This window comes from Cibotium barometz, chromosome 17 (assembly GCF_041138505.1).
Source record: "Cibotium barometz isolate CiBa-2024 chromosome 17, ASM4113850v1, whole genome shotgun sequence".
NCBI classification, from domain to species: domain Eukaryota; kingdom Viridiplantae; phylum Streptophyta; class Polypodiopsida; order Cyatheales; family Cibotiaceae; genus Cibotium; species Cibotium barometz.
This window is the reverse complement of record NC_141062.1, coordinates 43,670,597-43,684,326: the sequence shown is the minus strand read 5'-3', so window position 1 is coordinate 43,684,326 and position 13,730 is coordinate 43,670,597. Positions and strand designations below refer to the sequence as shown.

General features: G+C 45.2%; 1 protein-coding gene across 1 annotated transcript in view; it reads right to left on the bottom strand.

The window, feature by feature from the left end:
• LOC147630037 (ras-related protein Rab-2-A-like) overlaps nt 1–12,085 on the bottom strand; it is a 45,485-nt gene extending 33,400 nt beyond the window's left edge. Inside the window, exons 1-2 of the mRNA XM_086811650.1 lie at nt 11,854–12,085; nt 11,605–11,744 (exon numbers count right to left, since the gene is read on the bottom strand). Of these exons, the coding sequence (XP_086667776.1) occupies nt 11,605–11,744; nt 11,854–11,899 (186 nt within the window). The 5' untranslated portion in view covers nt 11,900–12,085. The remainder of the gene's footprint in view (nt 1–11,604; nt 11,745–11,853) is intronic.
• Nucleotides 12,086–13,730: the final 1,645 nt, after the last annotated feature.

Genomic DNA, 13,730 nt, shown 5'->3' with positions numbered 1-13,730 from the left:
AAGGCAACTTCGTGCGTTTTTTGGGATTCACCGTCTTTCTCAAGAAGTCCATGAGGGATTATTCACAATTAGACGTACCTTTCACGAACCTCCTTCGGGGAAGAGGACGTAAATCTAACATCCCGATTTCTTAGAACGAGAAGCTTGATGAGGCTTTTCAAGCTGCTTAAGGCGAAGGAAGCACCTGTATTGGCCTGTCATGTGGATGCTTGCCCATGTACATTCCTAGAGTTAATCGAGAAGGGGCAGCCAAGAAAAACAGATTAGAGCTAGGACTTGGAGCACAAGGTGCAGATGAGGTAGTAGCTTGGACTTGGAGCCAGGGCTTGGATTTTGCATTGGAAGGCATGGATGATGCGCTGTCGGCTGAACTAGGTAGGAACACAAGAGCTGTCGGCTGCTTACAGAAGTGGTCGACTAGACCATATCAAAGGCGGCTGGATCAGATCAGAGGGGCGCTGCGTTTTATTGAATAAATGCCAAGACTGCTGGTCGGCCAGTTCTCCAAGGAGTCCAAAGGCCTATAAATAGGCAAAGATGCTCATCATTGTGGTCATTCATTCCTTTAGGGAATGGGTCCAAGTAGGGACAGATTTTGGTGTCTATCACCTTTTGGATGAAGGCAACCTATGGCTGTAGATTAGGAGTACCTTTTTGTACTATGTGAATATACTGAATGATTTCCAGCCATACTCTCTCTCTCTCTCTCTCTCTCTCTCTCTCTCTCTCTCTCTCTCTCTCTTCATGTCTGCGTTTTGCATCAGAAGGTTTCCAGTAGTGTTTAGGGCTGAAAGAAGACCCCCAAAGCTTCCGCGTGTTACATGGCCTTACTGGATCCGGGTAGACCATTTGTGGTCGAGATTGACGCTAGTGCTAAGCAAAGAAGATTAGCGCTAATCCTATGTTTAGCAAAGACACAAAAGAGGAGGAGAGATAGACCTAATCTACTGTATATTGCCAAAACATGCTATATATACAATGATCTTGCTGATTCACAGCTTCATGCAAAACACAGCTTCATGATGCATACCAAAGATCCCTGCATCCCTCTACCAAGAGCAGCTCTTGCTGATCCACCACTGTGTCCTTGCTGCCTTGCAGACTCTGACAAATAGATCCTCCTGATCTTTGAATGATGATTTGTCACATGCACTCTACACTCAGTGCATGGTGACAAGATGGCTCATCATCAGCAGTACAACATTTGTACATTATTAGAACCCAGTAGGATGATATTTGTCGTACGCCGTGACTCCGTTGTACATCCTCAGTCCAGGATAAGTCACGCACGAGCTACGTAGGTCATTCCTTAGCCTTAGCGTGTCACTCAGTCAGTCAAGTCCCTTGACCCAGTTGGAGAGAATCATTCATGCATGTAGAGTCAGTAGAAGCCTTAGGGTTTGCATCAGAAAGCACTCTGCATCCTGCATAATATGCATTCATATGCCTGTGCGTCATTTAGAACATCTCAGAAGCCTTAGGGAATTTACTAGGATTTATCTAGTATTTTTTCCATATTTTATGGTATTTATTTAGCATTTAATGTCATTTATAAATATAAACTTTATTAAATAAATGACCAGCCAACTTGACCAGCCCCTAGTTAGTGGGATCGTGTCAACGGCAGGGTCCGTTCGTTTATCTTCCTCAACTGCACACCGCAGGTAATCAATCATGTAAAGCATATGACGCTGACTAGAGGTATATGGCAGCATTTGCCTTCTCTTTACAACAGGGTATCGCTCATGAAGAGGATTTCCTTGGAAGTACAGATGCGAGAAAGGCCACTATTGGAGGCAGTGTCCCAAGCGGAAGACCGAGAAGGGTGAAGATTCCTCAGCAGCAATCATGAAGACTTCGGCTTTTGTGCACCTGGAGGTGATGGACACCGATGTTTCATTTTCTTCAGGTAGGGAGGAGGTTGGAGGATTCTCCGCAACGGATACTCAGGAGTGGATTCTAGACAGTGGTGCTTCCAGGCACATGACTCCTTCCCGTTCATATTTACAGGATCTCTGCGGGTATTCTGGTCACATTCTTACTGGGGATACATCCACTATCCCAGTTCACAGTGAGGGCAGGTTGGAGATAGTTCCCGATGCCAGAGGGGGAAGCATTCCTCCCAGGTGTTGTATGTTCCGTCACTTGGTTTTCATCTATTGTCAGTGCATCAGGTTTGCAAGACTGGCCTATGGGTAGAGTTTGATGAGCATTTTGTTGCTCTCGGGGACAAAGCAATAGGCTAGGTAGTTTGGGAAAACGGAGTGGAGAATGGAGTTTACAAGCTTTCAGCACTCTCTCTCCCAGGTCCTCAGGATTGTGATGAGTGGCAGTCTGGTAATGGCCACTTAAGTGTGGATACGCTGTAGGTGCAGGCTTTCCAGGACCAGATGGTGGATAGCTTGCCAGATGATGGCAGCAGTTGGCAGGAACTTTCCAGTACTGATGTTGGTAGTTCTTGTGCTCGTCAATCAGAGGAAACTGAACACGTAACTTATGCTCTGATGTCTCGTAGTATTCGGGACAAAGAAATTCCTGTAGATGAGGATGTTCTTTCCACGGGGACCTTTCGGAAAGCCAGGCAGGTGGAAGTTGATTACTTGCAAAAGGAGGTGCATACTCCAGGCTTTGTGGTTCCGGATTCAGAGGGGGTGGTTGACAGGTTTCAGAAGGCCTTGCGTGGTCTTCAGCAGGCTTCCAGGACTAGGCTTTGCACCGTAACAGGTGTTGATCCTTGTGAGTAGTGTGATGCCTCTATGACTCAGAAGAAGAACGGTTCATTGATCTGGTTGATGGACACTAGATTGGATGGGAGCTTCCTAATGAGGCAGTTGAGCTCATGGTTGCATATGACTCTTTGGGAGGCACGATTGTGATCCTGTGGTTTCTTCGGCATGCGAAGGATCATGGACTCTTTTACACAGGAGGGGGATTGATTGATGGAGTCCAACTCCACGGTTGGAGTGACTCAGTTTGGGGAGGAGATCCGGACACGAGGAGATCTACTTCAGGCCCAGGAGTAGTTTTATGGAGCAGTAAGAGGCAATCATATTTTGCCTTGTCGACGACAGAGGCAGAGTACCGAGCTGCTTGTGATGCTGCTTGTGAGGTGGTGAGGATGCAGAGGTTGCATTGCAGGTTTGGGCTTCCACTGGAGGAACCCTTGGTCATCCAGAGGCACTTTGTTCATGAACAGATCATTGCTGATGACATCTTGCTAGAGTTCTGTTCGACGGAGGACAATACGGTGGACCTCTTCACGAAGTCGCTATCTCGAGATTTGCTCAGGCGGCACCCCAGCTCCCTGTGGTTGGTTTCACAGCCAGGAGCTGAGAGGGGGTGTTAGAAGTCATCGCCTGTCTTTCTGTAGACACCAGGGCCTTTGCTGTGGGTGTGCCCGCCCTTGTAGGTGTTGTTCTCATTTTTCCCCACTCTCCATATTTTTTCCCCATTTTTCCCTATTTTTCCATGGTTTGGGTGGCTGCCCTATGATGGCAGGATGACCCAGTGGCTGGCCGACTGCACTAGTGTGCACGTGTTCACCTTCTGGAACAGGCCGACTGGATTATGCAAGTCGTGGACCTCTCTGATGATGGCCGACTGGATGACACCAGTCGTGAGGCAGTCGGCTGCCTTTAGCACAGGCCGACTGGGTATTTGGGGCCATATAAAATGGGCCCATGGTCCCCATTCCATTTTGTATCATTCCGGGATTCTTCTTGTTATATAGAGCAAAGTTACACGCCTCTATCTCTCTCTCTCTTGTGCTGTTATTTTTTGCATTGCGTTTTGCTCTTGTGTTCCCAGATCTGGTCATCATCTCTGCTGCGTATTCTGACACACACTTACCATCATACTTACTGAAGTTTGGTTAACTGCGAGTGACGGTGGTTGATGCTGCTGCGGACTGCAGGCTAGTGACACCTATGACTGGGGAAACTGAGGAGAGCTGCTGATACCTCAAGTGTATGGCCTCCTTTTCCCGTTGGTGCTCGAGTAACATACGTTCTCGATCAAGCTGACGTTGGTGTTCCCGAGCGGCGAGTTCAGCCTGATGCCGGTCTTCGTCGATCCTCATAGTCCTGTCTTTCTGTTTTTTCTTCTTTCCTTCGGGCCTCATCCTCTCTCCTTTGTTGTTCCATCTGAAAGAAGAGGGAGATGTAGTTAGGTGTTGCTGGAGGTGGAGAAGGACGTGCTGCTACTGCCTCGAAGAGTTGGAGATGCTCCATGAGCAGCTGGTTCTGAGCTCTCTGAAGAGCTATGGTGTCTGCTGTAGGCGGAAGAACATGGTCTCCTTCGGGGGAGACGTCTTCCGGGTGATGAGTACTCTCTTCTGCACACATGACGCTGAAGTCGGTGGTCGTGCCGGAACGCAATACGGTGTGTGTGGACAATCTGAATCTGATACCAATGTAATATGCAGTGGAAGTCTTTGTATTGGAAGATCCTGTCACACAAATGCTCACACCGTCTTCTGTATCCTGAGTTTCGTGAGTTTAGCAATCCACTTTAATACTTCAAACTTTAAAGAGATGAGATAGAGAGATATGAGAACTGTACACGAGATTGGGTCCCGAATTACCCATTGAAGGGCCCCCTATCTCGATAACGAGATAGTATTTGCTTTATTACTTTAGAGAGAATGACTGTGGATTGTACATAAGCCAAACGCAGATCTCGGAGGATTGGCTGAACTGTACACGGCTGTAGAAACACCTCAATGAACTGATCTCGAGCCTATGCACTCTTCTCAAAGGCATGAGGAAGGGCTGCACACCTGAGGCTGAGAGAGGACTGCGGTGGACTGTTCTAAGCTATGTAACTATGCTGTAAATGCTTATGAATGATATGTTACCTTCACCAGTTGACTGTTGCATGCATGGATGATGCACAAAAGGCAGAATACTGTTGTAGAACTGATGCTGGACTGAAACGCAGACTGTAGACTGAAACGCAATGCTGGAAACTGCTGTAGATCTGCAAACGCAGGGCTGACCTGGCCTGAACAGCTGCTGGCTGTGATATAAGCTCAAAACGCAGAGGGTACCTGCTGTACTGGGCCTGGAAGGGTGCTGTATGCAGAGTCGCCTATGGGCTGTATGCTGTGTTAGGGTACAGATGGCTGCGCTTGATGGCTGTAGAAACTGTGGAGCTGCTGTGCGGCTGACTAAGACTGCAGGAGGGCTGCGTTAAACTGCAGGGAATGCTGAAAGCACCAACACAAGCTCCAAGGATGTTGAGAAGCTAGCGCAGAAGCTCCAGAAGGGCTAGATTAGTCTAGGCTGAAGGCGGGGAATGCTCCTAATGTTGAGGATGAAGGTGCCTAGCTCATTGAAGACTGAATGGTAGAACTAAGCCCTATGCCTCCGGGTCCTTTCAGATCGACGGTAACTCCCCTTCCTCTACTTCCGGCCATGGAACCCCAACAACAACGAAATCAGCGAGGTCGTAAGACTCCAGAACAAATTCCATCATAACCTTCCATATGCCGTAGTCGTTCCCGTCGAACTGACGGTCCACCGGGAATGTGGGGAGTGTAGGGATCTTCACATGCCTCTTGGCCATCTCTAACAGATCTACCATTGCGGGGATGTACTCTCAAAAAGGGTGGGTGGGTGGGAACAAAGAAGAACTTACACCTGCAAGTGGCTGTCCAGCAAATCAGCCCGCCGTTCTCTTGCTTCTCCTCTTCCCGAACAGTCCACCAATCAGCAAAACAACAGTCCCCCTCTTGCTCACACAAATCCCAAGAATTATCTAGAGCCTAAGCTCTGATACCATGTCAGAATACGCAGCGGAGATGATGACCAGATCTGGGAACATGAGCAAAACGAAATGCAGAAAATAACAGCAAGAGAGAGAGAGAGAGAGAGAGAGAGAGAGAGAGAGAGAGGCGTGTAACTCTGCACTATATACACAAGAAGAATCTCGGAATGATACAAAATGGAATGGGGGCCATGGGGCCATTTTATATGGCCCCAAATACCCAGTCGGCCTGTGCTAAAGGCAGCCAACTGCCTCACGACTGGTGTCATCCAGTCGGCCATCATCAGAGAGGTCCACGACCTGTATAATCCAGTGGGCCTGCTCCAGAAGGTGAACACGTGTACACTAGTGCAGTCGGCCAGCCACTGGGTCATCCTGCCATCATAGGGCAGCCACCCAACCCATGGAAAAATAGGGAAAAATGGGAAAAAAATATGGAGAGTGGGGAAAAATGAGAACACCTACAAGGGCGGGCACACCCACAGCAAAGGCCCTGGTGTCTACAGAAAGACAGGAGATGACTTCTAACAGTGTGATCATTCATCAGTTAATCAATTTATTCTTCAGTTTACTGCTCATTTTCCATTAGCTAGGATCACAGACCCACAAGATAAAGTCCACTTAGTGGCTCCCCATCTCACTGGTGAGGCAGTCACTTGGCGGCAGCATTGGTCTAGTATTCATACAGACCAGGCCACAGGTGTCACAGCCTTTGACTGGGACATCTTTGTCCATGACCTGAAGACCAGATTTCTCCCGCCCCAGTTGAAAGATGAGTTCTATGGACTCAAACACAACGGATCCCCAGTGCTTCAGTTTTCCGGTAAGGTTATTAATTTAGCACAGCAGTTAGGATTATCTCCGCAGGCTAAGATGGAGCAATTCATTCGTGGATTGGACTCTAACATTTGGTTCACAGTTCGTAACTTTGAACCAAGTACATGTGACCGGGCTCCTCCAGCCCCGCCTACTACCTCAAATGCAATTCAGCTTTTACCTTCTATGCATCCTCTGCCATCCGTGGTATTTGATGCTAAGCAAGAGGGTGAGAGCGATGCTGCTCAGAAGAGCCTCATCCGAGCTTATGGCTCTGCCCAGGGCCGACAATTTGTAGTCCTTTTCGATATGGGTAGTTCTGAAGACGCCATCTCTCCCCAGTTGGCTAATAAATTGAACTGCACATTAGTCCCATATCATCTGGATGTGGACGGGTTCACATCCAGATGTAGTCCTTTTCGATATGGGTAGTTCTGAAGACGCCATCTCTCCCCAGTTGGCTAATAAATTGAACTGCACATTAGTCCCATATCATCTGGATGTGGACGGGTTCACACCTAGTCTTCGCACCCACATTTCCCAGAAGGCATAGCAATTTGCCTTTGAAGTTCAGAAGGCCTCATTTCAACGAGATTTCATCGTCTCACCTCTGTTGGGGTGTGACATGATCTTAGGAATTCAGTGGTTCCGTCAGTATGAGCCTATTCCCGATTGGGGGCAACACACTTTTACTATTTGTAAAGGTTTTCCTGAGCCTGTCATGATTCGTGGAGATAGAAGCATTCTTGGTATCCCATTGATTTCGCATCTGCAGGCCAGACGAGCTATCCGCAAGGGAGCAAGAGGAGCACTCCTTTATGTTCGTGCTCAAAGAGCCCCTCTCTCATTAGTAGCATCCATTACATCTTCAGTCTCTTAATTAGCAGACCTCCTATCCAGACATCAGGACATTATGCTTAGGGAGGATCTCCCGCCTAGTCTCCCACCCTCTCGCCCTGAGAACCATCACATTGATTTGGTCCCTAGATCAAATCCTCCTAGCAGGTTTCCCTATCGTCTTTCCAAGACTTTAGAGGGCGAGTTAGAAAAGCAGTTATCTGAGCTTCTCCGAGCCGGATTCATTCGGCCTTCTTCCTCCCCATTTGCTGCACCTATCCTATTTGTCCAAAAGAATGTGTGACAGGATCTTCCAATACAAAGACTTCCGCCGCATATTACATGATTCTAATGAATGCCTAACGATCCTATTTAAGGGAATAAGGTATGAATTCGTAATCAAGTTGGTTTTGCCTATTTTCTACACAAAACATTGTCCAAAAAGTTATATTTTGTGTCCAAACTATGCCCAAAAGATGTCCCATCCATTGGGCTGTATCTTGGGTACTTTCGAGAGCCTGTAGAGCTGCAAAATCTGCTCTAAATCTACCCCTAAATCTACCCATATATTTTCTCATGAGAATATACATGTCTATGAGCATCGGGATTAATGGATGCACATGATCCTATGTGAGACCAACAGTCATTTTGGTTGGTGTTGGCAACAAGCCCCAGTCGGGAGCTCCATAGATTTAGACCGAGACTCAAAAGTCATGACATCTGTGAGTGCGGCAAGTGGTTAGTTCCTTTTCCGAAATGGATTGTTGTTCCAAAATGAGAAGGTTTGCATAGCAGATATAACTCAAAAATAAGGAAAAGGATCCTGTATGAATGTCATGGCGCTCCTACAACGAGTCATCCAAGGGTCAATAAGCCTATGATTTGGTAAAACAAATGTTTTACTGACATAAGATGAAGGCGTATATTCACGACTATGTGGTAAAGTGTCCTCAATGTCAAGTGAATAAGACTGAACGCCTTAGGGCTGGAGGTATGTTACATCCTTTAGAAATCCCAAGAGGTAAAGGAGAGAGTATTTCCATGAACTTTGTTGGAGCTTTGCCATGGACCAACAAAGGGCATAATGCTATCTGGGTGGTGGTGGACAGATTGACGAAGATGGCACGATTACCTACAAAAGTGACAGCGAAGGCAACTGAATTGGCACAAAAATCTGTTGAGCAGCTTTTCCTATTGTATGGACTGCCTTTTGATATAGTCAATGATAGAGGCTCAAAGTTTTTTAGACACTTTTGGCAGCTAGTTTTCCAAAGATTAGAGACTACGCTGAGTATGAGTTCCTCCAATTACCCTCAATTCTCATGGGCAAACAGAGAGGGTGAATCATTTATGCTTCGAAGAGACCATCAGATTGAGAGAAGTACATCCCAATGGTCGAGTTTGCCTGTAATAGTGCTAAGCATGTGTCCATTTATACTTATGTATGGATACCAACCTAGATCTCCAGTAACTTAAGGGTATTCAAATTGATGCGGCTAGAGATTCCTCAGCAGATATACAAGAAATGCTAGTCAGTGCACGAGAGGCTATCAAGAGTGCGCAAGATCGTGCATGATTTTATGCTAATACCGAGGGAGTTTTCCAAGGAAGTGCTAGTTTATTTGATAGTGCCCAAGAATTCTGAGACATTACGTATAGGGAAGTTTGGTAAGTTATTCCCTAGGTACTCTGGACCTTACATGATCTTGAGAAAGATTGGGGAGGCTGCTTATAGACTAGAGTTGCCTTCGAATATGAAACATCCCTGAATATAAGAGTTGCCTTCGAATCTTTCATGACGGTCAACTGAAAGAGATGTTGGGAGTTGAGGATAACCTTATTCCTCCTCTAGAACTTCTTGAGTTTGAGGACTTGTCCTATGTTCCACATGAACCCGAGAGGGTGATATATTTCAGGGAATAGGAACAAGTTCATCCCTGAATATAAGATTAAGTGGAAAGATATGGTAGAGAAGGACTCTACAGTCAGTAGCTAGTTTGACTAAGCGCTTCCCTAATTTCATTTAAAAGTAAATGCTTAAAGAGGGGAAGTATGTTATGTACTTGAACACCAATCTATAGATTAGAGACCTAATCCAACGGGGTTAGAGAGCCCCGGATTAGGGATTAGCAGGCAGATACTTGACTAGGATTCTAGGATTGATAAACCAGGTTTAATGGCTATTTATAGCAAGTTAGCTGTTTGTGGCGTAGTTATCACTGTATAAGTGAGAGTCTAGGTAATTATGAGACACAATTGTGCAAATGTACCACTGAAGATCTGGCTTGGACTAGGAGAGCAAACATGCTCATGTTGTGCACATGGCGAGTAAATAGGTTCGCATGTCGAAGGCCTTCGGGCAAGCTTCAGTGGTAATGGGAAGCTAGAGTTAGACATGGGCCTACTGGATTGTGCAAGAGCCCTAGCCTTGGCTCGCCGCTCGGGAGAGATAGGTGGATGCCGGTCATGGTTGGGATGTTAAGCTTTTAGCTATGGCCTTGTGCCTAATATTTTGTATACAAGTGCTAGCATTGTGCATATGAGCTAGCCATTATTTTTGGTTTCACACATTAGTTTATTAGTTGCACTAAGGTTTATGGTTAGTCCATCTATTTTTGTGTAAACAAACCCACTTTTGAAAAAGATATACTATTAATGGCTACTTGGGCTATTTTTGCCAATACATGATTAAAATACTCTCATAAGGAGAAGCCACTTACGCAAAGGGGAAGATTCAACCCAATACTTATTCTACTTTGATTCTATCTATTTATGCTATGCTTGAACTTGTCAATTTGTTTTAAGTTAAAGGTTAAGTTCAATTGATACGTTGTTGTGAGGGATTAATTCTTCAAATTGTACAAAGATCTGGACAATCATATACTATCTATGTAGAATATGTGGAAATCACCGACATGTGGAATCACCCATGTACCATAGGTAGGACAATGGTGTCACAAATGTTCCCGATCAACTATAGAGATATAAAGCTAACAGAATGTGTGTTTCAAAATGCACTTGCACCTACAAAAAAAAAAAGTTAACATATGTTCTATCAAAAAGAAAGACTTGGACCCCTAGATAAGTAAGTTTGAAGTTGGGCCCTCCCTCCCATTGGCCACCCACTATATGTATCCTGAGTGCACATGTTCAAACTTTGACCCTAGATGAGAAAACCATTGGAAGGACCCCGCCAAGTAACCTGGGTTAATCACTCTAAGCTTTAGAGAAACTCTGTGCATATGTATAATGCAGACAAGTCTCCTTGTATGTAAGGTGTGGGCCACAGCCTTCCCATTGGACTCGCCTTGTACTAGGGCATCCCTTAGAGGCCACACCCCCCTATAAACAAAATCACAACCAAGAAATCTATCACAGAAAAATGTGAGAGGAGCAGGCAGCTTTCTTAACCTACCCTAAGTTTAAAATTGGCCCTCTCACGAGGGGCAGTTAAAATTGGCCCTCTCACGAGGGGCAGTTAAAATTGGCCCTCTTGCACGGAGATGGTATACAAATGTATGATGCAAACAAGTCCCCAAGATGAGAGTTAGATCTTTGGCCCTCTCTAAAGGGGCTGGTATGCATGTGTGTGAAAAAGTCCACTAGATGAGAGTTTGAACTTTGGCCTCTCCAAAGGGAGCATATCTATGTATGTAATATGTAGATATACATGTATATGTGTGGTCTAGGTGACTAAGTGTGTACATGTATGTGTATGGGCTAGAAGACTAAGAATGCCCATGTATGTGTATGGGCTAGATGATTAAGTATGCCATGTATGTGTATGGGCTAGATGACAAAATATGTACATGTACATGTATGGGCTAGATGACTGAGTATGCACCATGTATGTGTATGGGCTAGATGACAAAATATGTACATGTATGTGTAAAGATGAGACGACAAGTTATAAACATGTGCGTGAATGGGCTACATGATGGAGTACGTAAAATGTACTTACATGTATGTGTATGGACTAGAGCTTTGGCCCTTCCTTAGGAGACCATGACCGCTTTGGTGTTGCTGTACTTACATGGACTAGAACTTTGGCCCTCCATTAGGAGACCATGACCACTTTGGTGTTGCATAGTGATTCAAAGAAAGCCATGTATTATATGGCTTTAAATGTCTGTAGAATTAAGGATGTTTCCATATAGAAATGATGACAGCGCAATTAATACTCACAGTATCCCAAATCTGTAATTTGACAGGTTTGCTTGCTATATTTATCATTCGTGCACCAAACTCCACACCAATGGTAAGATCATGGACGGGTTGAAATCTCTTATCTGTGAACTGGAGAAGAAGGCATGATTTGCCTACACCTGGGGGCAAAATAAACGATAAACTGATTTTAATGATCTAATTAAGCTGCTTAATCAATCAATTAGATCAAATGCTACCCCAAAAGCACGGAAACAAGGTTAAATTAACCTGTGTCGCCGATGATTATGTACTTAAACAGGTACTGGTACGACATGGTCAGAAGATTGAGAAACGGAAGGCTCCAGTAGAACTTTGACGGACGGATTTTGCCGGACTTGGGAAGTTCCGTTCGATCGATTGATTGACGGACGGGCTTTTGCCGGATTGAGAAATTATCGGCGTGTAGAACTCTGAAGAGCCAATCCTCTCTCTTCGAAAAATTGAACAAAGAAAACAACGCGAGGCGACACACGAGGCCTTTTTCTAACGTGAAGTGCACTCGTCCTTTTCACACATGGCACCCCCTCCGGTCATCGGACGTGTAGATTTTGGTCCACGTCATCACTCTAGAACAAAATCTTTTTTTTTTCATGAAAATCGACACCACCAGTACATATTTTGATGTTTAGCTAGCATTAATGACTAAGGGGTAGGGGGAGTGAGATTAAGGTCTTCACACAGAATAATTCTATACAGAGAGGCCTTGCTCAACAAGATGCACGATCTCTTGTCACACTATTGGAAGCCACCAGTAGTTATTTTCGAAGCTAGGTGGTGACACTAAAACCCCAATGCTTAAACCACTAAACCAATGCTTAAACCACTAAACCAATGTTATACACGCATAGATAACACATCCCCCCCCCTCCAAAACCAAAATGTCTACCATACCCACACACAAAAAGGAAAGGGGGCGAGGATTATAACACTCCATGGTACGTGCATTTTGTGTAAGGAGATCATGAATGCACAATAATGCTCCTAAAAACAACGACTTAAACCAATAATTTAGCTACAAAAGCACATAGACATAGACCCACTTAATGAATTGACACCCCCACTCAATCTCTCAAAAAAATTTGGCGACAAATTTTATAAAGACCCTAAGAGTTTACTCTCATAAAACAATGGGAAAATAATTGATGTAGTAGGGAACATCTTAGAGTTAAGCTTTCAACTAGTCAAATGGTGGATCACGAGATTTTTTTTAAAAGCAAGAATAGGAACCCAAGCCGCTCTTAATCACACCAACATTGTGCAAAGCATTTGGTTGATCATATGTGTTATCACTTATTGGAAAATATCCATTGTGCATGATTGAAAAGGGCTTTTTAAGAAATTATTGTTGTTGCACATGCAATATTCCTTAAAGACCTCTTTGATAACGAGTAATCCCCCGATCAACAACAAAGTCCTTCAATAATGCCCATCCTTTGCCAAACATATTCCCTTATTTTTGTGAATGGGCCACAAATGTGTAAGGAGCGCACCCCATCCTCTCTCTCTCTCTCTCTCTCTCTCTCTCTCTCTCTCTCTCTCTCTCTCTCTCTCTCTCTCTCTCTCTCTCTCTCTCTCTCTCTCTCTCTCTCGCCACCCACAAGTGGGGCAGATTGGCTAGTGCGAGGGGCCTTATAAAGGCCATGATCCACCCGAGTTCAAGTCCCACCGTTGGTCATATATGCCCTCATGATGCATTCTATTGATGTTAATACCTCTCTCTCCCATAGTGTGTGTGTGTGTGTGTGTGTGTGTGTGTGTGTGTGTGTGTGTGTAATAAAAGAGGACCCTCACACTACCTTTCTGCCACCCACAAGTGGGGCAGATTGGCTAGTGCGAGGGCCCTTATAAAGGCCATGATCACCCGAGTTCAAGTCCCACCGTTGGTCGTATATGCCCTCGTGTGTATTCTACAGCCGTTAATACCTCTCTCTCTCTCTCTCTCTCTCTCTCTCTCTCTCTCTCTCTCTCTCTCTCTCTCTCTCTCTCTCTCTCTCTCTCTCTCTCTGGGGGGGAGGGAGGGAGGGGCGGATTTATGGGGGTAACATGTCCGCACTGCTTAGTGTCAAGAGTGGCAACAAAGTAAAGAGGAGGATGAAAAGTTGACT